This window comes from Haliotis rubra, unplaced genomic scaffold (assembly GCF_003918875.1).
Source record: "Haliotis rubra isolate DU_JTF1 unplaced genomic scaffold, ASM391887v1 Scf68, whole genome shotgun sequence".
In the NCBI taxonomy this organism is placed as follows: domain Eukaryota; kingdom Metazoa; phylum Mollusca; class Gastropoda; order Lepetellida; family Haliotidae; genus Haliotis; species Haliotis rubra.
In genome coordinates this window covers 1,976,380-2,004,147 of record NW_025767390.1, presented here as the reverse complement: position 1 = coordinate 2,004,147, position 27,768 = coordinate 1,976,380, and the positions used below count along the sequence as shown (strand labels likewise).

At 40.5% G+C, this 27,768-nt stretch overlaps 1 protein-coding gene across 1 annotated transcript; it reads right to left on the bottom strand.

Annotated features, from left to right (window-relative positions):
• Window positions 1–3: 3 nt before the first annotated feature.
• LOC124258004 (5'-AMP-activated serine/threonine-protein kinase catalytic subunit alpha-like) lies at window positions 4–10,488 on the bottom strand. The gene is made up of 7 exons (XM_046692080.1): window positions 9,189–10,488; window positions 4,266–4,468; window positions 3,366–3,458; window positions 3,014–3,072; window positions 2,228–2,354; window positions 1,121–1,245; window positions 4–479 (listed from the first exon to the last, which is right to left on the bottom strand). The coding sequence occupies exons 1-7, from the start codon at window positions 9,333–9,335 to the stop codon at window positions 379–381; spliced, it is 855 nt and encodes a 284-aa protein (XP_046548036.1). The 5' UTR covers window positions 9,336–10,488; the 3' UTR covers window positions 4–378.
• Window positions 10,489–27,768: the final 17,280 nt, after the last annotated feature.

Below are 27,768 nucleotides of genomic sequence, written 5' to 3'. Positions count from 1 at the left end.
ATACATTGTTATAATTTTTACATTTGTTTTAATTTTGCAAATACATGATTTCCATGAAAATAATGATACATCATTCCGTAAACGTTTCACAGGCATTTATGACAAAAGTTGCAGTCACTGAGTCAGTTCACAATCACCCATCACACTGTCCAAGATGAGTACGTTAAAGGGAGGTCACTCTTGTCGGTCTGTCAACACTACACAACCATCGCCATCCGCTACGACGAATCTTCAGTGTGGCGGGGTCACAATAAAACACTCTCGCATTGTTGATGAACGTCTGTTTGGCTTTGATTCGACTGCGATGAACATTGTCTCTCAGAATAATCGTGAAAACTCGAGCTGACATCCCCGTCGCTTCCAGTGTTCGACATTTGATCAGTGTCTCGACGAAGCCAGGGGGTGATTCAAGACCTGACGGCTGGTGGGTCGACCGAGCGGGTCGATGTGGAGGAGGGACTTCACGAGGTCAGCACAATCTGGGAAAAACAATCGCGATATTCGGCATGTAATGTATTCTTTTATGATATAAGTATCAACAGATCGTTTTGTAAATAACAATTAAATGCCGTTATCAGCAAGCGTATACAGACAGAGCTTCCAACCCTATGAGAGAAAAACAGCTTGCAATGCCGAGGTTCAAGTGTCGGGTCCAGGGTGGAAATTGGTGGCGAGTTCAGGGGCCGGATCCACCCTTAAGTCCACGCATAATTGCAAATTTCCTTCTCAGAAAAGTCACTGAAAACGATTTATTCAGACCTATGTGTGTGATTTTAAGTGGTCAAAATGTGCATGCTCAAGAAAATAACTGCTCTACCTTAAATGTTTCAACTGAGCCCGGTTTGGGGTGAGATTTATCAGTTTTTGACGTGAGGACGTGACATTAGTAACAAAAGCGTGAGTCTCAAGCAAAAGGCGTGAGAGTTGGCAGGTATATGTGTATATTGAATATTTAAATATGTAATATAATTATCAACCTGACGCTGAAGAACTCAAGGGTGGTACTAATGTTTCACAAGACCTTGCATGTTAATAGGTCAAGTCGTTTTGTGACTAAAGCACACATCTCTGGACTACCACTATAAGACCTAAGTATATCGCCGCCAGATGCTGTGCGTACCTTGCTGTAGGCTATGTGGCACGACGACTGTCTTCAGTATACACCCGTACAGTTGTGTCATGCTCCTCGGCCGGTCCGACACGAACGGGGGTTTGCCAGTCAGCATTTCAAACAGAATCACCCCTCTTAAACATAAAAATATGGTCAGCTGACAAAATATATACGTTGAGAGATATACAAAGAGCACAATCAGTAAATGAGTGAGTGAATGAGTGGATCAGTAAGTGACAAAAAATGAACACAAAAACTGATGCTCCACTGATGTAACTGAACTACTGTTCAGAGAGTCGTCAAACAAAATTGAGTTACTCACAGTGTGGGTTAAACAACAAATAAAACTAACCAACGTGTAGATGGTATAATATAACTTTTCTTGCTTCACATATAAATGTCGCTTTCTGATTAGCTGAGTGTTCTTTTATTATTTTCAATGTGTACAAGCGAGTAACATTTTCTATGTATATATGTACCCCGCTGGGAATGCCGAACTCATTTGGCACTTCGTAGTAGTAATTCTTTATCTCGAATAACATTGAATCGTGTAGGGTGTACGGAAATTACCGATGTTTTGCGAATGCAAATCGATGGAAGGGAGATAACGCTAAGTTTGTTTTTCTTGTCTTGTCTGGTACTCCATACTATGATCCGATACCGTGCTTCAAACAGTTCAAAATTACCATTGAGTGTTCGGTAAGATAAATACGTTGTTAACTGTCACTCAGGGTCAAGGGTTGATGTACCCTCGATGTTTCTTTATGCTCCCTGAGCCCGAGGGTACATCAGCCCATGTCCTCCTCGAGACCAGTGAACGACTTATAATGTAGTCGCTGAGATGAAGTAACCTGAACTTGCCACATATTCTACACTTGCATGCACTGCATTAGGTATATTTGTTTAAGGGTCTGTATGATAGACTCATGGACGTGTTAAGTTCGAGTATTTCCTCTACACGCTTGCTTCCCGATGCATGTTTAGTTCTGATATATTAACGGATGTTTTATCGGCGCTGATGACAAAGCGAAAGCACATGTATTCGAACAATCCGAATGATCTTTCATTAAACAAGTGTCAGACGTTCACTGTCAGAAAAAATTGCCTCATACTTACAAACTCCACACATCGACTGGTGGCCCATACCGTGCACCCGAGTACACCTCGGGCGCCGTGTAGATCGGTGTCCCACACTGGCGGGTCACGGGAGAATCTTCGTGGAACCGTGTACTCAAACCGAAGTCTGCAAACCCATTTGCGAGTATGTACATATACCAATAATACTAGAGAATATATTAACGCATTTCGCATCGAGACAATAACTTTATGTAATCTGGAATTACGATAGAACGATTTCTGAACGGGAGAATGATTTAAAGGGGTACGGCGTAGCTGCCCATCAGGGGTCATTATCAATTACACGTATTAGACACAGCATGAATAGAAAACCTTCAGGTGAATGTTTGTATTGATGATGATGATGATGATGATCAGGGGTCATTATCAATTTACACGTATCAAAGGGGTCATCAAGCATATCAGACACAGCATGAATAGAAAACCTTCAGGTGAATGTTTGTATTGAATGATGATGATGATGAGATGAGGAGGACGATGACGACGACAAAGATGATTAAATATGACGACGACGATGATGATAATGATTATGATCAATGAGTGTAAATAGCCCCTCATCGTGACACCTGGTATTCATGTCGAGGTTAAGCTATACTGATCAACAGGTTTTGTGGCCAGGATGATTCCAATTCAAATCATATCATATTCACAAAAGATGTCGATCAAGCATCTCCAATCCCCGTAGGACCGTCTGACTATGGAAATAAGAATGTATTCAAGATCAGATCTTGGATGCCAATACCATGTTTTGGGACTACAACTTACCTATTAGTGTGATGTGTTTATTTTCTTTGTTGACTATAATGTTTGCGGGTTTGATGTCTCTGGAAAACAAATAAGCACATGCAGGCCAGCCTTATGATAGTACCCGCCAGAAATAGGACGTTATGCCAGCCTTATGATATAGTGGAACCTGCCAGAAATAGGTTCTGACATTACTGTTTCTCAGTCCAGAATTTGCTACCAGGATGAGGATGAACTTAGAAATATAAGGTACATGTAGATATACTATATCACATTCCTGCAGCAATTAGGTGCTGACCAAAAGCATGAATACTCATGTATTCCTATCTACCAATGAACCAATGAGTGAGCTATACTTTTACGTCACACCTACCGATGAATGACGTTGTTGTGATGTAAGTGTGCGACAGCCGACGACAGCTGCGCCATCATCGTCCTCGTATCCTCGTCACAGAGGTGACCCCTGCTGCAACACCAAATACCAATACATCGTGTGCTGCAGTTGCTATTATCGTAAATGCATGAGTGAATGAGTAAGTTTATCGAGGAGAGGTCACCGTAAAATATTGTGCTCCCTGTGTCCCCATTAGCTGTTTGTATACACAAGGAGTGGTCGTCTTTGATAATACTAAATAACGCATCAACAAAAATGAAAATATATTATTATTAGCAGTCAAATGCACGGGTACAAATAGTTACAATACCATCTTGGTTAAGCTTATATATTATGTGCAAACTGTGTTTCTCTTATCAAGATCTACAGTAGTAAATGTCATAAGGTACATAATCTATAAAGGTTGTGTGTATATATATATATCGATATCGTTACCCTTACCCGGAAAGAGGCAAATGTTAAGTTAAGTGAATCCAGGACAAATCCCCACGGACAAATCCCCCTCAAAAAAATAAAAAAATAAAATAAAAAAAATAAATAAAATAAAAAATAAATAAAATAAATAAATAAATAAATAAATTAAAAAAAATTAAAAAATGAAAATAACAAAAATAACACAAAACAAAACAAAAACAAACAAATACAAAACAAAACCCCAAAAAATTTTAGCTTTGGATTACAGGTGCAGTCCTGCAGTGTCGTTAGACGTCAATAATTTGATATCTTGTGAGAGGGGAGGTGGAGAGGTGGGGAGGAGTACGTGTTGCCAAGCAATTTCTAAAACATGTTACTGTATTGAAGCGGTGCAACATCTACGACAACAGAGATCCCAGGAATTGACTGACACTTATCCAGTCGTGAAGGGTGTGAGATACGTACCTGCGTCTCAGAACCTTGGCCAGTGTTGGCCCCTTTACTAGTTCCATGACGAGGTACATGTGCCTCGTTGTCTCCATCGTCTCATACAACACCACGACGTTAGGGTGACGGAGACAACGTAGGCTGTCAACCTCGCGGCGGAAACACTGTCTCTGTGTGTCGCCTTTCCTGGAAGGGTATTTGAGGATTGATTTCACAGCCACCTGAAACACCAATATACAGCCACGTCAGTTTGTCTCTTTTCGTTGAGGAGAGACTTTACAACCAGCTCTCACATACAGAGATAGATAGCTCAGTGTGTCTGTTTTGATTGAGGAATGACTTTACAACCAAGTCTCACACGGTCTCACACACAGAGATAGATGGCTCAATGTGTCTGTTTTGATTGAGGAGAGACTTTACAACCAGCTCTCACATACAGAGATAGATAGCTCAGTGTGTCTGTTTTGATTGAGGATAGACTTTACAACCAGCTCTCACCCGATCTCACACACAGAGATAGATAGCTCAATGTGTCTGTTTTGATTGAGGATAGACTTTACAACCAGTTCTCACACGGTCTCACACACAGAGATAGATAGCTCAATGTGTCTGTTTTGATTGAGGAGAGACTTTACAACCAGTTCTCACATACAGAGATAGATAGCTCAATGTGTCTGTTTTGATTGAGGAGAGACTTTACAACCAGTTCTCACACGGTCTCACACACAGAGATAGATAGCTCAATGTGTCTGTTTTGATTGAGGAGAGACTTTACAACCAGTTCTCACACGGTCTCACACACAGAGATAGATAGCTCAATGTGTCTGTTTTGATTGAGGAGAGACTTTACAACCAGTTCTCACACGGTCTCACACACAGAGAAAGATAGCTCAATGTTTCTGTTTTGATTGAGGAGAGACTTTACAACCAGTTCCTACACGGTCTCATACACAGAGATAGATAGCTCAGTATGTCTGTTTTGATTGAGGAGTGACTTTACAACCAGTTCTCACACGGTCTTACACACAGAGATAGATAGCTCAATGTGTCTGTTTTGATTGAGGAGAGACTTTACAACCAGTTCTCACACGGTCTCACACACAGAGATAGATAGCTCAATGTGTCTGTTTTGATTGAGGAGAGACTTTACAACCAGTTCTCACACGGTCTCACACACAGAGATAGATAGCTCAATGTGTCTGTCTTGATTGAGGAGAGACTTTACAACCATGTTTCGCACACAGAGATAGATATCTCAGTGTGTTTTGATTGAGAGACTTTACAACCATCTCTCGCACACAGAGATAGATATCTCACGCCACACGACAGTGTGTCTCCTTTTCGCGAGGTAATACTTTACAACCACCCGAAACAAACACATATAGATATCACAGTGTGTCTCCTTTACTTGATGCCGGACTGTACAACTACCTGAAATTAACACTAACACGTGTCTCAGTGTCTCTTTCAATAAAACAGTGAATGAGTTTAGTTTTACACCGGTTTTAGCAATATACCAGCGATATCACGGCGGGGAACGCCAGAAATGGGCTTCACACATTGTACCCATGTGGGGAATCGAACCCGGGTCTTCAGCGTGACGAGCGAAAGCTTTAACCACAAGGCTACCCCACCGCCCCCAATGAAACAGACACATCACAGAACATCGTCACTGTACACCCACGGATAGATATTTCAGTGTACCTCCTTCAGCTAAGGTGATACTTCTAAACCACCTGAAATAAACACAAACTAGCATGTCACTGTGGCATGTCACTGTGTACCTTAAACAGCTAACACGTCTCTGATTGCGATCCGGTGTCGGCCCGGGAAAGCGAAATTTCAATATTCCCTATTCCCGGTAAAGCGAAAACCAAAGTTGCGCTTTAAGTGCCGCGTAAGCGAATTGCTATGAAAACATCGGATTACCGTACTTCAGATTAGCACGCGACCCCAATACTCGACCTCTCAGCCTCTCAACTGAGATGCAGTTTCCTGTTACCTTATAAATACAATAAATGAATAAGTCGGGCTCTTTTACATGTGACATTGTCTAACGAAGATCAATCAGAGCTATAGACAACTCACTCAAACTCAATTGGATATTTTGCCATTTTCCATTTTTTGTGAAAATAGAATAAAGTTTAAATGTTGGTTAACGTGTGTGTTATGTATATTTGATCTGTAAACAATTAAGGTAATTAAAGATTAAATATTTTAGTTTTGAAGCCTGTTAACTGAGATTGAAATGCCCTATAATAAGTGCTCTCTGTATTTTTCTTCATCAAAATGGCAAATGCGCAGGCCAGAGTTACGTTTATTGACACACTGAGAGGAGACCAGCACTTGTTCTATGTGTAGGAAAACATTCCGAGAACAGAACTACACTGATCACGTCGCTGACCTGATCCACCTTCAGTGATACACCTCCTCACGATCCATCAATGTGACTTATCGGCGAACAGTCTGTGACTCAAGCATGTATGTATTGCTATTTATTTATTAAATTTCTACCATGACTACGGTATCAGACGACGACTCACATTCCTTTGTTCTTCTTGTGTATTGAGAGTCCCGGGAACGCTAAATTCTCTGTTCACTGTAGCTTTGACGTTCCCGCGAATATAAAAGCGACACCAAAATTGAGGAGGTTTGGTCCAGATTTCGCTTTCCCGGGCTATAACCTGCGTTCCAAGTACAAAAGGTTCACTGTATTTGCAGGCAAGGCAATTACGGTATTGTTTCCCAAATTCAATATAATCGGAGCCGGGCATCCATTGAACCCAATCAGCGCGGCACTTTAGATGGTAACAAGCCTAAAGATCGGCAATCATCACAACATCTTCAACGTTCAATAACACCTCGTTAGCTCCTATCGACTTATCAACATTCGACACACGCGGAATGCGATAACAGATCATTGCCTGATACCATTTCGGCTGGAGCAATAGAATCACGCCGTGTTGGGGATCGAGTTAATAGGTACCCAATTAGGTGTCAATATATCTTTCGATTCCTTATATGTCACTCGTCATTAATCACCAAAACCACTCCGCTAATCCATATTTCGCGATTACGGGCCAAAAGTTCGCATCTCGTGTTTGTAGTAAGAATTGACCTAAAAGGGGATGGGGTGGTCAGGCTCGATGACGTCATGCTGAGCATAGTATCTGCCACTCGTTTGCCAGGTCAGATTCGTGTATTTACCATCTTTCTTTTTTGTGAATTATATTCACTCAAGGCTACAATGTAGCATGACGAGGTTTACAGGATATATATAACCGTATACATTGTTAAATACATACATTGATATCATATACATGAATAATTCAATGATGGAGTATTTATCTGAATTTACATAGCACATGGAGGCAAAATATGGACAATTTTATTAAAGTGGATACATTTTATGTCTGAAATAAATTAACCATATTAAATATTGAAGGCTTTGTAATGAAAGTTTTTTGGAAACACTTTTTCTTATTTCTCTTACCAGCAGCTGTGGTACAACCGCAATATTGCTGACTACGACCTAAAAACAAACAAGCGAGAAATAAAGCTCGTTTGAAAAAAAGGTTCTGTGTAACTGTAGAAGAGTTATTATGTTTATCACTGATCTCTCACACACCAGTAATCAAGTACATTACTTCTGCACACAACGAAATTCATCAATATTGCATTAAGTGTGTCCCGTTACATGTTGAGCCTCAGAGCGCCCGGACGGCGTTGATACATTGCGTGATGTAACCAATCCGCCGATGCCAGTGTAAATACCGGCCATTTTTGTCGCCTTTGATTAGTGAGTGAGTGAGTTAATATTTAACGTCACATCGGCAATATCTCAGCCATATCGTAACGACCTTTGATTAGTAGCGTCCGGCTATGTATCATGTCCAATCGCGTGATCATGGTAATAACGCAGGTGGAATAACCATGTAATATTTATCAGTGTAACATTGACCCCGTCCTGGTTCCTGAAAATTCCCCGGGGTATAGGGGATATAACGCTGACTGTAAATAATCAGCATATACTGAAGAACGAAAGAAACTAGACACCTCAGTTGATTTTATCATAGGTTTGATTTTCAATTGAAAATATCTTAAGTTATAATATCCAAACATTGAACCGTATTGGGACTCAGTAGAACATTTCTACACGTATTTCATTTTTTTTTCAGAAATAATTTGACTCATAACTTTAAATTATATTGACAAAAAATATTGCATGATATACAACTGCTCATGAATACTTTCCACGTATTTTGAGTCGAAAATCTATTTTAATATATTTGTAGGAAACAGAACCTATCACAAATGCACTTACGGAATTAAGCTAAGCTAAATTATAAGTGCTTCAAAACGTCGATGACTACATCAAAACTATTACATACGACGACATTTCTTAAACCCCACGATACTGCTCGATTCGCAGAAATTAGTTCTAACCTCAAAATATGTCCTCATATTAAACGTAAGGGTAGCAGTATTAAATGTGATAATCGTCCGGTATTTGCACATGTAATAGGATTATTTATGGATTCTCAATGTTGACAGGTCATTTGAAGTAATGGGACACCATATTGGGTCAATGCGATGGTGACGTCATCTGAACATGCTTACCGAAGAGAATATTTGAAACATGTTCTTCATTTCAAAGTTGAAGTGAGTAAAATGAAATATTACCTACTAGAAAATCGAAAATACGGTTTAAAGGCCAGCGCCACGACTCATGGATTAAACCATTTTTGCAATCATAAAAGATAATCTGTGATCATGACTCATTAGTTATCATTCATCATCATTTATTATACTCTTGTACCTATTAATAATTCTGCTCAAAATGAGTGTGAAATATCAGCTCCTTCGCCTTCCTCAAAGATCAACGATCAATAGTATATTCCGACTGTGTCGTCATCATATTGTGACGTCATACAGTATCACCTTTTCATTCAGCTCTTGGTGGATAGCTTCTCGGACAGTAGACTGCCGGCCTTCTCCGATAATCTTCCCCAAAATATAGCCTCCCACCTTCTTAGGTTTGTCGGTGGGAACAAAGTGTTCTCCGCATAGCCTCTGTATGGTAGTCATGTCGGAACAGGTCACGTTTAGCTACAGCAGACTACTAGATGATGCTAAGACTCTGGACCTTACATGGGGCAATTAGTCTAATCGTTGGAGGAGAAATCCCCCCTGAAGTCCACTTGAACAGTGCATAAAATGTCTGACCTTATACTGGACAGACCTCAAAGTCAACGTCCTGTGGTCCTTAATCGACTATCATCTGCAGCGACGTCATCCGTTGATGGTATCATCCATTGTGAAGACAGCCCCGTCTTAACCTTGGGTTAATACGTTCATTTTAGAAGAATAAGGTGTGTTGTCTGTGTTCATGATAACTCAATCTTTTGTTTTAGATGGCACTTGCCGTTACCAAATTCTGTCGTCGCTATCCGTATTTATAGAATATATGTCGCACTGACTATCCGTGTTTAGAACACATTTCACATCCGTATTAAGTTTATATCGTACCGTGACTAGCCGAGTTCACGTACGTATCCATCCCCATTTTCTTTCAGAACACATTTCACTGGCATCATCTGTATTTACAATATATATCTCCGCCACCATCCGTGTTCACAGTCTATCTCGCCGTCACCATCCGTGTTCACAATCTATCTCGCCGTCACCATCCGTGTTCACAATCTATCTCGCCGTCACCATCTGTGTTCACAATCTATCTCGCCGTCACCATCCGTGTAGAAAATCTATATCGCCATCACCATCTGTGTTTACAATACTCCTCGCCGTCACAATGATACAATCACGAATTCCTACCCTGGATCTATAATTCTTGAATAGGCTGAATATAAAACGTCAGTTTAAGTAGAAGATCATTCAGAATGTTACAAAAGCCAATGCGTCAACTGCTCTCGACTCCAGAGAATCCTGAACCTCACGTTAACCCTTCACAGAAAGGCCACCAGGAGATCCGCTGTCAACACACACACGCCTTAACACACACTTGTCCACAAGCACAACGCTCCGTTCAAGTTCTCGGCAATAATCTAACCATATGGTCCCGTCACAAACCACATATCTCGACCCATAACCGTTTGAAGTTAGTATCACCACACTATATCACTCCACGATCGGGTCTCCAACTTGTCCGTACACTAGTACACTCAAGTACACAATAAAATAAATCGGGTGTGTTAACGAAGCTCTGATTGGTCGACACGAAAAGCTCCTCAGCGTTAAGGCTCGCTCTTCGAAAATGTCGTAAATTCCTGCTCGAAGACAGGTTTAATATAATCTCCCAAGAGTATCATATAATACTCACATAGCAGCTACTTGGGACCTGAATCAATATTTAATATATCCCAATCCAATCAATACATGCTTCCGATAAGTATATCAGCCTTGGGTAAGATTAAATCAATAGTGCTAGGATTATCGAGACATATTTGGTATGGATTATATAGTCATACACGCTCCTTGAGGTTCGGTCAGTTTTTGTCGGCAGAGCCCATTATCCGGAGTTTGTGTGTATATACATATATATAGATTAGAAATGACACCCGTGTTTAGCGAGCAAGGTATGGTCACACAGGGAGCCTCCATACAAAACCATACAATATCAACAAAGTGTTAATGCCACGGTTACCTGGGCATCTACCAGCTATGGCGCACGGGTGTACGTAGGCGTATTGCCGTGTATGTTAGCAATACATTGGTGTTTGAAACGGGTATTGTTGCCGACGCTAGTAACAACACAACGACACCAACACAACGGACACAACTTTGAAAAGACCCTTCCGTGTTGCGGCTATGAATGTTGCAGGTCGGGTGAAATATGTGGGGTTCAAGGAAGACAGCGCTTGACATACAGACTGTAGGTGACATTGTACCTGGTGTAATTTTAACAGAAGGGTTTCTAGGATGAAGACTCGCGTCGATATGTTGGTATCGTTGTTGTAGACGTGGGGAGATGAAGGTCGGCAAACCAAGAAATGTCCCTTCAACGAATGATGATGATGCTTACATAACATTCTCCTGCACAACAATAAACAAAAGCTCGACAAACGTGCAGATGTTCTGCACAACAGTCACAAACTTCGACAAACAGGTCAAACATTCTCCTTTTACATTGTGACATAATTAACCGCTTTCCTTCGTTGCCCATATAGAACAATGGTACGTTTGTAACAGTGCCAACGTCCGGCCATTACAACTGATTTGTTTCAACGTGGCAGACACTAATTGGCTTGCGACGTGAAACAAACACTGAAACTGGGAATCAGAAACAGGCTAAATCTTAACAGAGGTGAATACACTCTCGTTCGATATGGCTTTGTAGTCAAAATGGGGGACTGTATGAAGTGATACTACTACTACTACTACTACTACTACTACTACTACTACTACTACTACTACTACTACTACTACTATTACTACCACAACTACTACCACAACTACTGCTACAGCTATTACTACTCCGGCTGCTACTACTACTACTACTACTGCTACAGCTACCACCACCACTACTACTACTACTGCTGCTCCTCCTCCTACTACTACCACAACTACTACTGCTGCTGCCGCTGCTACCTTACTACCACCACTACTACTACTACTACCACCACTACTACTACCACTACTACTGCTACCTTACTACCACTACTACTACTACCACTACCACAACTACTGCTGCTGCTACAGCTATAACTACTACCACTACTACTGCTGCTACAGCTACCACTACTACTACTACTGCTGCTGCTACTACTACTACTTCTGCTGCTACAGCAACCACTACTGCTACTATTACTACTGCTAGCTACCACTACTACTATTACTACTGCTATTACTACTACTACTACTACCATTACTGCTACTACTACCACGGCTGCTGCTACTACTACTACTGCTACAGCTACCACTACTACTATTACTACTGCTATTACTACTACGACTAGCTCGTTGGTCAAAGCGTTTGCTTGTTTGTCAAACTGAAGGCAGGAGTTCTCACATGGGTACAATGTGTGAAGCTCCATCGTGATAGTTTGCTTGAATATTACTGGAAGAGTCTAAAGTCAAACACTAGAAATATACACCGATCACATTCAGAGACAGTAAATGGTATATACACGTATGCGGAGCTGACTTAATCCCATTATCAACCCGAAACAGTAACTTTACTTGAGCTGATATCACATAATGGCTGCGTAAATCAACGTTGGGGTGAAAGCATTTCTGTATTTGTGTTCGGCGAACACAAGGCGTCGTGTCTGACACAATAAGAATTACCAACAATATCTGTATGCCACATTACGCTCTCCTGGGCATTCTCATTTGAAACCTGCCGGAACAATAACTACTTCAGCCCGTGATACCCTACATACCTAGGAACGTGTCGGCAGTGTGTGTGGTGACGGGTGTGATTGCTGGGTGTGATTTTGTCACCAGGGCCTTTCAGACGTTATTCAAATCTGTCCCCGTGGTGTAAGTAAAGATTAGGGGAGAGCTGTGTGCTATATTGTAGTCGTGGGTGATTATTTACACAGCTAATGGTGTTGTGGTAAATCGCGTTACCATGATTCAATAGGCTTACAGTTATGTGTTGCTCGTTACGTGGAGTGATTCAGCGGTGTTTTATACCGTTACGAGGAGTGAGGTATTGTTGTTTTATACCGTTCCGTGGAGTGAGGTATTGTTGTTTTATACCGTTACGTGGAGTGAGGAAGTGTTGTTTTATACCGTTACGTGGTGTGGGGTATTATTGTTTTATATACCGTTACGTGGTGTGGGGTATTGTTGTTTTATATACCGTTACGCGGTGTGGGGTATTGTTGTTTTATATACCGTTACGTGGGTGAGGATTGTTGGTATTGTTGTTTTATACCGTTACGTGGAGTGAGGTATTGTTGTTTATACCGTTACGTGGAGTGGGGTATTGTTGTTTTATACCGTTACGTGGAGTGAGGTATTGTTGTTTTATACCGTTACGTGGAGTGAGGTATTGTTGTTTTATACCGTTACGTGGTGTGGGTATTGTTGTTTATATACCGTTACGTGGAGTGAGGTATTGTTGTTTTTTATACCGTTACGTGGAGTGAGGTATTGTTGTTTTATACCGTTACGTGGAGTGAGGTATTGTTGTTTTATACCGTTACGTGGAGTGAGGTATTGTTGTTTTATACCGTTACGTGGTGTGGGTGACCGTTACGAAGTTGTTGTTTTATACCGTTACGTGGTGTGGGGTATTGTTGTTTTATATACCGTTACGTGGTGTGGGGTATTGTTGTTTTATATACCGTTACGTGGAGTGAGGTATTGTTGTTTTATACCGTTACGTGGAGTGAGGAAATTGTTGTTTTATACCGTTACGTGGTGTGGGGTATTGTTGTTTTATATACCGTTACGTGGTGTGGGGTATTGTTGTTTTATATACCGTTACGTGGTGTGGGGTATTGTTGTTTTATATACCGTTACGTGGAGTGAGGTATTGTTGTTTTATACCGTTACGTGGTTACGTGAGGTATTGTTGTTTTTTATACCGTTACGTGTTGTTTTATGTGTGGGTATTGTTGTTTTATACCGTTACGTGGTGTGGGGTATTGTTGTTTTATATACCGTTACGTGGTGTGGGGTATTGTTGTTTTATATACCGTTACGTGGTGTGGGGTATTGTTGTTTTATATACCGTTACGTGGTGTGGGTATTGTTGTTTTATATACCGTTACGTGGTGTGGGGTATTGTTGTTTTATACCGTTACGTGGAGTGAGGTATTGTTGTTTTATACCGTTACGTGGAGTGAGGTATTGTTGTTTTATATACCGTTACGTGGTGTGGGGTATTGTTGTTTTATATACCGTTACGTGGAGTGGGGTATTGTTGTTTTATATACCGTTATTGTTGGTGTTACGTTGTTGTTTTTATATACCGTTACGTGGAGTGAGGTATTGTTGTTTTATACCGTTACGTGTTTTATACCGTTACGTGGTGTGTGGAGGTATTGTTGTTTTATATACCGTTACGTGGGTATTGTTGTTTTATACCGTTACGTTGAGGTATTGTTGTTTTATATACCGTTACGTGGAGTGGGGTATTGTTGTTTTATATACCGTTACATGGAGTGAGGTATTGTTGTTTTATACCGTTACGTGGAGTGAGGTATTGTTGTTTTATACCGTTACGTGGAGTGAGGAAGTGTTGTTTTTTATACCGTTACGTGGGTGAGGTATTGTTGTTTTTATACCGTTACGTGGAGTGGGGTATTGTTGTTTTATATACCGTTACGTGGTGTGGGGTATTGTTGTTTTATATACCGTTACGTGGAGTGAGGTATTGTTGTTATATACCGTTACGTGGAGTGAGGTATTGTTGTTTTATACCGTTACGTGGAGTGAGGTATTGTTGTTTTTATACCGTTACGTGGAGTGAGGTATTGTTGTTTTATATACCGTTACGTGGTGTGGGGTATTGTTGTTTTATACCGTTACGTGGAGTGAGGTATTGTTGTTTTATACCGTTACGTGGAGTGAGGTATTGTTGTTTATATACCGTTACGTGGTGTGGGGTATTGTTGTTTTATATACCGTTACGTGGAGTGAGGTATTGTTGTTTTATATACCGTTACGTGGAGTGAGGTATTGTTGTTTTATATACCGTTACGTGGAGTGAGGTATTGTTGTTTTATACCGTTACGTGGAGTGAGGAAGTGTTGTTTTATACCGTTACGTGGTGTGGGGTATTGTTGTTTTATATACCGTTACGTGGTGTGGGGTATTGTTGTTTTATATACCGTTACGTGGAGTGAGGTATTGTTGTTTTATATACCGTTACGTGGGTGGAGGTATTGTTGTTTTATATACCGTTACGTGGAGAGAGGTATTGTTGTTATATACCGTTACGTGGAGTGGGGTATTGTTGTTTTATATACCGTTACGTGGAGTGAGGTATTGTTGTTTTTATACCGTTACGTGGAGTCACGTGGTCAGCATTGTTTTATATCGTTACGTGGATGGTACCGTTACGTGGAGTGAGGAAGGTATTGTTTTATACCGTTACGTGGTGTGGTATTGTTGTTTTTATATACCGTTACGTGGTGTGGGGTATTGTTGTTTTATATACCGTTACGTGGAGGGTATTGTTGTACCGTTAGGGGGTATTGTTGTTTTATACCGTTACGTGGAGTGAGGTATTGTTGTTTATATACCGTTACGTGGTGTGGGATATTGTTGCTGTTTTATATACCGTTACGTGGTGTGGGGTATTGTTGTTTTATATACCGTTACGTGGTTTTTATATACAGTCAGCATTGTTGTTTTATATCGTTACGTGGAGTGAGGTATTGTTGTTTTATATACCGTTACGTGGTGTGGGAGGTATTGTTGTTTTATATACCGTTACGTGGAGTGAGGTATTGTTGTTTTTATATACCGTTACGTGGAGTGAGGAGTTGTTTTATACCGTTAGTGTTGTTTTATACCGTTACGTGGGTGAGGGGTATTGTTGTTTTATATACCGTTACGTGGTGTGATTGGTATTGTTGTTTTATATACCGTTACGTGGAGTGAGGTATTGTTGTTTTTATACCGTTACGTGGAGTGAGGTATTGTTGTTTTATACCGTTACGTGGTGTGGGGTATTGTTGTTTTATATACCGTTACGTGGTGTGAGGTATTGTTGTTTTATATACCGTTACGTGGAGTATACCGAGGGAAGTGTTGTTTTATACCGTTACGTGGAGTGAGGAAGTGTTGTTTTTATACCGTTACGTGGTTTAAGGTATTGTTGTTTTATATACGTGGAGTGAGTTATTGTTGTTTTTTACCGTTGTGGAGTGAGGTATTGTTGTTTTATATACCGTTACGTGGTGTGGGGTATTGTTGTTTTATATACCGTTACGTGGAGTGAGGTATTGTTCTTTTATACCGTTACAAGGAGTGAGGTATTGCAGTTTTATACCGTTACGTGGAATCAGTCAGCATTGTTTTATATCGTTACGTGGAGTGAGGTATTGTTGTTTGTATACCGTTACGTGGTGTGAGGTATTGTTGTTTTATATACCGTTACGAGGAGTAAGGTATCGTTGTTCTACGTTGTCATTGTAAGTAAGAGAAAAGTGAAGAGAACGCTCCATATTCAACTCCAAGTACCCGTGACATACTTTTACAATCTGTGTATGACTAACAACAGTAAATATCTGTGCTGGTTGAAAGGAAAGATTCAAAACAACCTGTGCTAACAGAATGAATTAGTTTTAAACCATTATTTCAAGGTTGATTATCCATTTCAAGTTTGACGTTTCCAGGAATCTGTTGTAGTCACACTGGGTCTGAACCTCTTCCTAAGAGCCAACTGCCATGGTTAGGTTTCACGTGATCCACTCCCAACTTGGACACAATTCCTACGCCGGCATTTGGCTGGAATAGAGTGATTGAGTTTAGTTTACCGCGCACTCAGCAATAATCCAGCTGTATGGCGGCGGTCTGTAAATAATCGAGTCTGGACCAGACATTCCAGTGATCAAACAGCATGAACATCGATCTATGCAACTGAGCCTCGATTTTTTTAACCTTCGTGCCTTATAGTTCGCCTGAGTCTGTTAACTGAACTTATCTTGTTTGGCACAGAATGCGACCTTGATAGTGAGTGAGTATGATTTTACGCCGCTTTTAGCAATATCCAAGATATATTACGGCGGGGGACACCAGAGACGTCCTTAAAGGTTCTGGCGTACCCCTCCCCTCCCGGTAGTGATACAACTGGAATATTGCAATATGAATAAAATCATACCAACTCCTTAATGGGTGAGGTGACTGAGGTGCGGTTGAGGTGCGGTGCGGTGGGGTGGGGTGGGGTTGGTCTTGACGTTGCGTTCAAGATGTTCTGAATCCATTCAGCGTTATAAGATACCATGCCCCACACTGAAACAGTACCAGCCGGTCCTTGTTTTATCACCCTAGTTTCAAGCGCCAGGCAGTGAAACAACAAATACCATCTTTTAACGTCTTTTGAGATAGACTGAATGACTTGTTTAAAGCTGCAATCCTAAACGTTTTTTGGAAGTAATAAAAAGTTTAAAATCCAACTTTACAGAAAATACTATTCCAAGTCACCAGAACTTGAGTAGCAAAATGGGAAAACTAGTATGTAATATATATAACAATGTGAAAGCATGTGTCATCAATATTTGATTGCAATGTCGGTGTACGCTAAGGCTGTATACTAAGCCCATTTCTTTTAATTTTCTTTGTAAATAAATTAGCGTCAGTTGTGTATCAAAATTGTACAGATGGTATTCAGTTGCACCCGGACATTGTTAAGGTATTTTTGTTATTGTTTGCTGATGATGTCATCATGTTCTCAAGTACAGTGAAGGGTCTACAAAACAAATTACCTTGCTGGAAAGCCATTGCCGTGAATTTAAGCTTAATGTAAATGCAAATAAAACAAAGGTTGTTGTCTTCAAGAATGGCGTTAAATTGTCCAAATCGGAAAAATGGCTTTATAACGGAGACTACTTAGAAGTTGTTAAAGGATATAAATATCTAGGGGTCCATTTTGCCAATACGTTATCATGGTATCATCATGGTAATAGTGCTGCTTTACAGGGACGGAAGGTTTTTATGAGCATTTACAGTAATTTAAAGAAATTGGGCAATGTAAATTTCAAAACATATTTCAAAATATTTGATACAATAATTAAACCAATTTTGCTATATGGGGCAGATGTTTGGAGTATTCTTGGTTGGAGGCATTGGAAAAGGTTCACTTGTACGAGTGTTAAAAAGTCTTAGGAATTAAATTAAATGCCCCAAATGAGATGATCTATGGTGAATGCGGTCTCTTCTCACTATATCTAGAAGGACAGATATGAGTTAGCAAATACTGGGTAAAGCTCTTGAATATGCCTGCATCAAGATTTCCCAAGAAATGTTATAACATGATGTGTTTGTTTGACACCAACGGAAAATCAAATTGGATAATGAATGTTAGAAATTTACTAAATCATTGTGGTTTTAGTGATGTTTTTTTGTCACAAAAGATTACCTGCCCAATGTCATTTTATAATGCTTTATCGCAAAGATTAAAAGATATGTACATTCAGACCTGGAATTCATCTTTAATACAGTCGCCCAAATCCACTTTTAACAGTACTTTTAAATCGTTTTTCCATACAGAGCAATACCTACACGTTTCATTATCCAGATTTAGATGCTCTTCACATGATCTTATGATCGAGAAGGGCAGATATTATAATATTCCAAGAGAAAACAGATTGTGCAACTTTTGTGCACTAAATGTAATTGAAGATGAGTTCCACTTTTTGCTGGTATGTCCTTACTACACTGATTTAAGGACAAACTATCTACCACAATATTACTATTCATATCCTACCATGTTTACATTTAATTTGATAATGAACTCTAATAATACAACTTCTATTCGCAAACATGGTATGTATATCCTCCATGATTTTGAACATAGAAAACAACGTTTGCAAACATTGTGATTGTATGCCATTATTGTTCTCATACCTTGTACTATAGGCCTGTGGCCTCTTCAGTAATGGAATAAAGAGAGTTGAAAAAGTTGATACAACATCTTTATTACGGCGGTCTGTAGAAAATAGATTCTGGACCAGAGAAACCACGTAATGGCAGCATGAGCAACGAACATCCCACCGGGAAAGGACGACACGCAATCAGCAGAGCCACCAACCTCGACCAACCAACCCTTAAAATACAGCAACCCAATTATGTCGTAAGATGGGACTTACGGGATCGGGTGGTCAGGCACGCTGACTCGGTTGACACAGGTCATCGTATCCCAGTCGGATTGTCTGGTCCAGATTCGATTATTTACAGCTGAATTATTGCTGAGTGCAGCGTTTAACAACAAACGAAACATACAGTATACAGAAGACCCTCAGGCAACTAATGAGCAGCGTGATACAACACCTTCTACGGGTGCTTCAAATCGTAATGCCCGCCACGGCCGTCGCACTGAACAATTCCACAAAGCTTGGCGTCATAATGGGTCTCTAAACTCCTAATCTCTGCATTGTAGCCTTAATCTTGGTGTCACACCGATCCTCTTAGATGTTATAATTGCGAATACCTTTGGTGATTGAGGTATGGAAGCCTAAGATGATATCTGTTACATATTCACTGATTGTGTGAAGACAAATGTTCAAAGGAACAATGATCGCGTTGTCATCGAAGATTTTATGTTTGTGTGTTTGTTGTTAAACGCCGCATTCAGCAGTATTCCAGCTGTATGGCGGTGGTCTGTAAATAATCGAGTCTGGACCAGACAATCCAGTGATCAACAGCATGAGCATCAATCTACGCAATGGAATAGGATGACGTGTCAACCAAGTCAGTGAGCCTGACCATCCGATCCCTTTAGTCGCCTCTGACGGCAAGCATGGGTTACTGAGAAGATTTTGTAATTAACACCATACATCTGATTTAGATTTGTGGGTGGGTGACATCTGGAAAAGAGACTCTCAGAGACACCGTATGGCAAGTTTGACATGGACACCCTCATCAAACAGAAAATGTTGAGTCCGAACCGACCTCTCCTTATTTTATCCAGTATATAGCGGTATCCCAGGCCCGGGATTCAAACCCTTGATCATTAATTTCTGTAAAGCGAATTACTAAGACAGTCAATTGTGATGCTCTGTATGACACCTTGTTGAGTGACCCGGATACCATGTATTTCATGCATAATGATGAACACCATGTAAAGTCATATGAAAGCCACTGTACGACACCGTGTAAAGTCACTCAAACATTGTGTACACCATGCATAATGATGAACACCATGTAAAGTCATATGAAAGCCACTGTACGACACCGTGTAAAGTCACCATGCATAATGTGAACACCATGTAAAGTCATATGAGAGCCACTGTACGACACCGTGTAAAGTCAGTCAAACATTGTGTACACCATGCATAATGATGAACACCATGTAAATTCATATGAAAGCCACTGTACGACACCGTGTAAAGTCACACAGTAAATGATGTTCATCTTACTGTACATAGTGCTAATGAAACAGTAAAATTTGGCTATGATTATGACAATGCCATCTGTTCATTAATATAACTTTACAAAGTGATCATACGATTGTACTTGAAGGAAATATGTATAACCATCAGTTATAGGCAATAAATCATCACAGAACATAAAATTTTAATTCGAATGACACTTCAGTAAGCGACTAATGTTTTAAGTTGTGCAACACGCCATCAATTTCTGGACACAAGGAATATTGCTGAGTGCGGCATGAAACTAAATTCACTCACTGGGCACAGGGTGGCTCGTAAATAAGCCTCTGTTGGACACATTACGAAGGAACTGTATTATATTATCAAGTACAGTGTCCATCATTCGTATTACACATAAAAAATACTTTCCAATGGGATCTCGTTGATTTGAGAGAGTTGAGATTCTTATTGTGGACCGTCATGAATGTATCCAATGTAACAACGAAGAGTTTAATGCTGTAGTACGAATAAATTCTAAAACCTAAAAACAAGTTATGTTCATTCAGTTCTTCTGATGAAAAGGACTCAACAGTCTTTGAACGTGTAACACACTTTCTCAGTAAAGTACATATTCTGGTATTCGGATGAGTCACATCCGGGATTTGAACTCTCACCCTCAGAGTCAGGCACCTACTCGCCAGTTAGACGGCTGACTTTGTGTGCTGGCGATTAGGTGCCTGACTCTAAGAGTGTGGGTTCGAATCCCGAATGGGACTCAATAACCAAATAAATAAGTACTACAATCTGTACTTTACTGAGAAAGTGTAATCCAGATATAACGTGTTACATTTGGCCACTTTTTTAAATGGCATTGTGTATTCATTTCTTTGAACACAACACCATGAGACATTGACAAGGGTAACCACTTCTGACATGTTAACGTTGTCTTATCTTGTCTTGGGTAATCCGGACAAGATTACCCTTTTATTGAACGCCTGCGCTCACCGCTGACTTTCAGTGATCCTTCGTCACATTATTTTGCCTTTTACACCCTGTTTCGGGAGATCACAAAGGTTTATTTATATCTAACATTGATTTGAGATACATACATCATGTCAACAATATTTCAGGCACCTGGCAACGTAAATTTTAAAGGCGGATAGCCATATATGTTTCAAAATTAAAGCGCCGTCACATCTAAAGTGGATGTAGCTTCACGTTGAAAATACGATACGCCTGACCATCTAGGACCGCATTGACAACAATGGATGAAACGAGTTTGTAATGCACCAAGTCAGAACATTGATTACACAACAGTCTCGTTTCCTGTTGACTGGGTCCAGTCCTATTGCGCAACTTAGTACAATAACCAGTCCAGAAGTTTGAGACCAATTCATTTAACTGGATACATAATTATTAATCAGTATTATTTGATACATCTAAGCATTTGTATATTGCAACACTACGCTGCTTCTAATCCTTGCAAACACGTCGTCCAGTGTGCTCTGTCGTACAGCAAGCTCTGACAAACGGAAACCTGGAAATCTCAAAACGAGGCTCTCCCGCTAGAAATGTTTGGCGGTTTGGTACGGACTTGATATTATATCAATCACATTGTGCGTAACAGAACTACACTGCATAAGCGCAAAAAACACATAACAGATGTAACCTGTGAGCCAGATGCATTGTGAATAATTTCACGACCTCATCAAACAGGGTCAGTCTGTGACGTCTTAGTTAAGATCATGCTGCCTACACCTCGACATAAATTATAGAAATACGATGTTATTATAGTTTAAAATTAAAATTAATTTGTAAATATCATTTTCTTATGAGACAAGAAATTGGAATTCGGTGTAACCATATGATGTCTACTTTCACTTTCACAATAAACAATTCGGATCGGCTGAAAAGTAAGGTCATTGTCTAAATAGGTTAATGAAACTCATGTTTCGGTTTGAAAGCAATGTTATTAACGTCACTAGGAATTGCTGCGATGTGATAAACTAAGCTTGATTTTATTCTATCAGACAACATTACAAGCGTTATCAAGACGTTACAATGCTGAAAAGACGACAAATGTTAGGTCTAAAACACAATGGCGCCCGTATCAAATACATCAGCATAGCTGTTTCCGGTTTGCTTCATTTGGGGACAAAATCAAACAAAAGTGCTTACTTTTTTTACCTGACAGTTTACATGCTCACGAACATATGAAAGTTCGAAATTCCTGTAATATTTTTCACAATCTCTGCCAAGTATGCAAATTCCTTGCCATGACAGTTCGTGTCCATCAACAGCATTCACCAAACTCAACACCTTGCTTGAAGAGCTTAAGTGATCTTCCAAGTGTCCAATTTTGGCACGGACATATTTAAGAGTGTTCAAATCAACTGCTAATTGTGTTCACAATCATCAACCAGTGGTGAGTAAGTATGGTTTTACGCCGCATTTGGCAATAATCCAGCAGTATCGCGGGGGACACCAGAAATGGGCTTCACATTTATTACCCATGTGGAGAATCGAACCCGAGTCTTCAGTCCGAGTCGACGCTTCAACCATTAGGGTACCCCACCGCCCCTCAACCGGTAAGAATGTCTTGTTCCGGTGATGAAGGATCAGGCATTATCACCGGATCCATTTGAATCCGGACCTTCTTCTTGATGCTGGAAGTGGCAGAGTTGTGATGACTACTCCCGCTTTCTTTAACCCCTTTAGATCCATCAGAAGAAGGGTGTCTGAATATCGGAGGCAGACGCGTCCTTGTGAACTTCAACCCTGACGAAGTTGATGACGAATTGTCTATCTCTGGATCGCGTTTGGGCGTGGGTGGTCGTGTCCATTCTTTACGTTTCGGGGGATTTTCATTGGTTGGCGCCTTCCTCGACGTCATGGACGGAGGAAGTATTGCCCGCACGTGGTCACTCTGGACGCGCGTGGATCGAAACTGTGCTGGTCTTTCTCTCGGAACACCATCGCCGCCATCTTGTCGGCGGCCATTTTTTATTTGGCTTAAACTTTTAGGAATGCTATATGGACTTGGAAACAATGTTAAACTTGCTTTAACTATGATCTTCTTACGTCCTCTCCGGTCTGGTTTACGAGCGAATCGTGAACCAATCGATGTTTGTATGTTAACCTCGGGGTGTGTAAAATGCCAGGCGGCAACATGGCGTCTGGCAGAATGTCCGGGTTTGATGTCACGCACTCTTTCGTTCTGAACAAACGGGTTGTATTTACTTTGAGACTGTTCATATCGAGATATAGCCCGGGTGAGATCTGAGGTACTGATATCCAAGTGCTGTCTGTCGATGTCATACCCGTCCGCCTTATTGGAGACGGCATGTTGTTGACTACGGGCGAATTCTTCCGAATAGAGGAACAGCGCCCCCTTCTTGGTGGAGTAGGTTTTAGGAAGAGTTGCCTCCCTTTTCAACCTTGGCAGTCGGGCCTGGAAAAATCCCGGTGGTGGCATGTAGGGGGTTGTTGACGGGTTGGATTTTGAGATGGCGGGTTGGAAACGTTTGGGAGCGTTGAGAAAATCTTGAGGGTCAAGTGTGACGTCAACCTGGTGCGAAGAAGGTCGTTGACGAAGCTCCCCTGTCCCGCGACTAAGCAGGGAGAGACGTTTCATGGTGACCAGAGAACAGCTTTGCACCGGCCATAACAATGCAGTACACGGAACGTCAACACAGTGGTGCAGTTGACATCTTGTTGTCTGATACAAGGCGTCCAAACAAATCAGCCCGAACCACGTTTAGCTAAATCGTGAGTCTCGACCTTAAGTTAAGTTCTCGTCCATTAGTTAACACGGCATATTGATTTGATTTCCAAAGACATCTACACAACACACAAAACTCTCTTCTCATTCGCTGACACGGTATCAACTCATGTAATGTATCCTCCGCCTATGAATATTTAAAGCCATTCAGCTTATGAATATTTACTACCCTACCAAAACACGGATTATCATTACCTCATAAACAACGGCAACCACAAATACACAGATTAAATCAACGTATCAAAACAGTTCATACACTCATGGTATTCATAACAATCCAAGCTTCATCCAAGAACAGCATCAACCTGGAACCACATCTCCTTAGAATCTATTGGCCACTGAATCTTAAACCCTGTTCCTACAGTCGTCTTTGTATCAACATCGTCATCCACCCCATCTCCTTGTGATTCTGGGGCTCACTGAACGTTCAAACGATTTGTTTCAGCGTGTCCAATTTAAATACCCAAGTAACGTTCTAACAATGCTTCACCCACAGAGCCATTCTTCGGGATGAGATCTCAACGGCTCCTAACCTTTAAACGTTTTCCAAATGTATATCCATGAAAATATCCAAGCAACGTTCTAACGATGCATCCACAAAGTCACTCCTCTTCACCCCAAGTGCTCACTGACCCTTTAAACGATTTCCAAATGTATCCCGGTGTAAATATCCAAGTTACGTTCTAAAAGAGTATCCCAAAAGTCACTCCTCTTCACCCAAAGGTCTCACCGAACGTTTAAACGTTTTCCAAATGTATCTCCATGTAAATATCCAAGAAACGCTTTATAACAGCATCATCCACTAAATCACTCGTGCTCTGGCCCCAAGGACAAACTGAACCTCAATATTTTCCCACAGTGCGTCTATATCTCTTGTACCAGTGTCTAACGTTGGTATCGCCTGAATGTTAGTCCAAAGCTATGGCCGCCACAAACCGTCGCCCGATACATCCACTTGATAGTCGCCATAGAGCTATCCCACGCTACGCAATGACAACTCTTCTTTTTGCAGTACTTAACGAGAAACAAATCCCTTTGTTTTACAAGATATCCACACCTACAGGCAACCTGCTTATCAACCGGCGTCTTACTTGGTTGAATTCGTTACAAATAGTCGCTGATTGTGATAAGAGGAAACGAGCCGGGTGCTCATACCTGTGTTATTCACACCACGAGGGTGTTGAAACTCGATCGTCTCGACAATGAGCCGTTTGTGTTCTGAAGTAAGTCTTCTACTCTGCCCCCGACATTACTGGGCAGACTTACCCCAGGATATTCAAATTCAAACTGAAATCTTAATGAATTTTCTTCTCTGCAAAAACCCCATAGTCACATATAGTAGAGAGTGGTGTATGGGCTTAAATTTACAACAGAGGTCATAGGGTATGAACCTTGGATTTATTCATATACTTGCAATTCGAGGATATTGGATTTATCAAGTATATCGTCAATTTGATCAAACTGCTTACATGAGAATTTAACTACACGGAAGAAATCAACAAGAATTTATATAAAAGAAGTGATATTGTCTGATTTTCACCAGGAACACAATATTGCAAAGACTACACATAGAGTGTATTAGAAAGTATATGCACATAAGGAAAACAATATATATTGTGAGTGTTTGTATATTTATAAGTGACATCGATACTTCGATCAGATTAATAATTCACACCCGATTCGTTATCCAGTTATATCAGTACATGTTATTTCAGGAGTGAGACCAGGAGGCTGCATTGTATATGCACCTGAACAGAACACTAACTATCTCATGATAAAGGAAACATATCAAGAGCAGAACAATCAGTTTAGAATCTAACCCCAGAGCATTATGTGTGGGGCGGGTGAAATATTGAAAGAACCCGTTTACAATATCTGGTGTGTGTCAGATCACGCAAGAAACTGTCAGTGGATAAAATATAATCTTCGGATAAATCGGGACCATTAGTTAAATCAGGTTGCCCCGACACCTGACACCACACCCACCCTCCACGACACACCACCCCACCCCTACACGACACCCCACCCCACCCCTTGGTCGTCTCCACCCGGAATAAAATACGACGTGACAGCACGGAAAATCAATCTTCTTGAAGAGCACTCGTAAACGCTGGTCTATGTCAATACACTGACCGCACAAGAGAGCTGCGATACGTTTGAGGTCGCTTCAGATTAATTACTTGGTCGTAGGACTAGCTCTGTTACGCGACATTATAACTATGGAATTATATTTTGAGAACGGCGACCGTGTTTTGAGTGGCAGATGGGAGCGTGTCCAAGCTATCAACGACATGTTAGATATGTGTCGGCCTCTAGATAGTGTACGAATCACACGCATACATCAGTCTTAATTAGATGCGGTCGTGCTAACCGAACTCGTTTTTCCGTCCGTTTCCCTCCTCAAACATCATTACCATCATCAGAAGATATATACCATGTATACCTCTTGATACCATGTAAAGTGTTTAGATATAGAGAAAGAATACAAAAGGTTAAACACAGACATTAATATAAAAATATAAAATTCAGATAAAATAAATCAATAAATAAGAGAATGAATAAAAAATAGATAAATATAAATAAGACAAGATAATATATAACAAATGAATGAACGAACAAACAAATAAATTGAATGAATGAATTGAATGGATGAATGAATAAAAAGAAGAAAAAAGAAAGAATGACTCAATAATATGAATCACGGAATAAATAGCCAAATATTACGAAATACATGCAAAAATGAATAAGTGGATGAACGATCCGACGAACGAACGAATCATCAACGGTATTCTAACAACATTCTTATTATCACAGTCCAATGTAATGTAACCAAACACCACAATGTTCAGAACAGACGCACCTTAGAATGAATAAAAGCACTGAGAAACAGAAGCACAAACACAAGCCATAAACAGGAAAGAGGTCTCCACTTCCACTTAATCCTGAGGGTAAACATACAGCCCTTCTGTTGCTTCCCTTATATGTCCCAGGGTGGTGACCACATGTAATAAACACGGCCACTGTGAGGAAATGTGATGTTCATGGTCTTGTTTGCGATGAAGGGATTAACACGAAATAATATTGTCCAGAAGCAAATGTTGGTGTGTGCTGTTTGAAATGACTCCCTGCATAATACCCCTACGTAAAGAATTATGTCGTATATTACGAATAGTGTTACTCTTTGCTTTATTCACAGGGGGTTTGATGTCAGTGACCTTTTTCACGTTAATTAATGTGTTTCCTACTCTCTCTCTCGCTCTCTCACACAAGCCGCACACACATAAGCACACGCACGCACACACGCACACTATGTATAGTATTCCCAGAAATTATGAATGAAGTTGTTTCGGCAAATATCTAATACATGTATGTTAACTATAGAAGTTTTACTTAAATGAATATGAAATGATTCTCTTACAGTCTTGGAGTCTTTTCTGACCTCTTCGTTTGACCTCCTTGCTCTGCAATACATGACTGAATGCGCCTTGGTACACTACCGATCAAAGTTTGTAGGAAATCGTGTGACAGCGTATCCCAATATTCGACCTCTTCTTTCTTCATATCCTCAATATTTCTAAGTCCTTTTTGGTTTATTCTGTCCTTCATTAGGCCCTACACATTCTCAATAGGTTAAGATCTGGGATGTAGCTGGGCCAGTCTAAAACTTGAACATTTTCGTCCGACAACCACTGTTTCGTGTAGCCCGCAGTGTGTTTTGGGTCATTATCAC

Excerpts from the sequence above, each read along its gene's own strand:
- LOC124258004 (XM_046692080.1), bottom strand. The coding sequence starts at position 9,335 with ATGACTACCATACAGAGGCTATGCGGAGAACACTTTGTTCCCACCGAC. Across the intron at positions 4,469-9,188 it reads ACCAAGAGCTGAATGAAAAG|GTGGCTGTGAAATCAATCCT; the intron begins GTGATACTGTAT and ends TTGGTGTTTCAG. Across the intron at positions 1,246-2,227 it reads CCAGTCGATGTGTGGAGTTT|AGGGGTGATTCTGTTTGAAA; the intron begins GTAAGTATGAGG and ends TTTATGTTTAAG.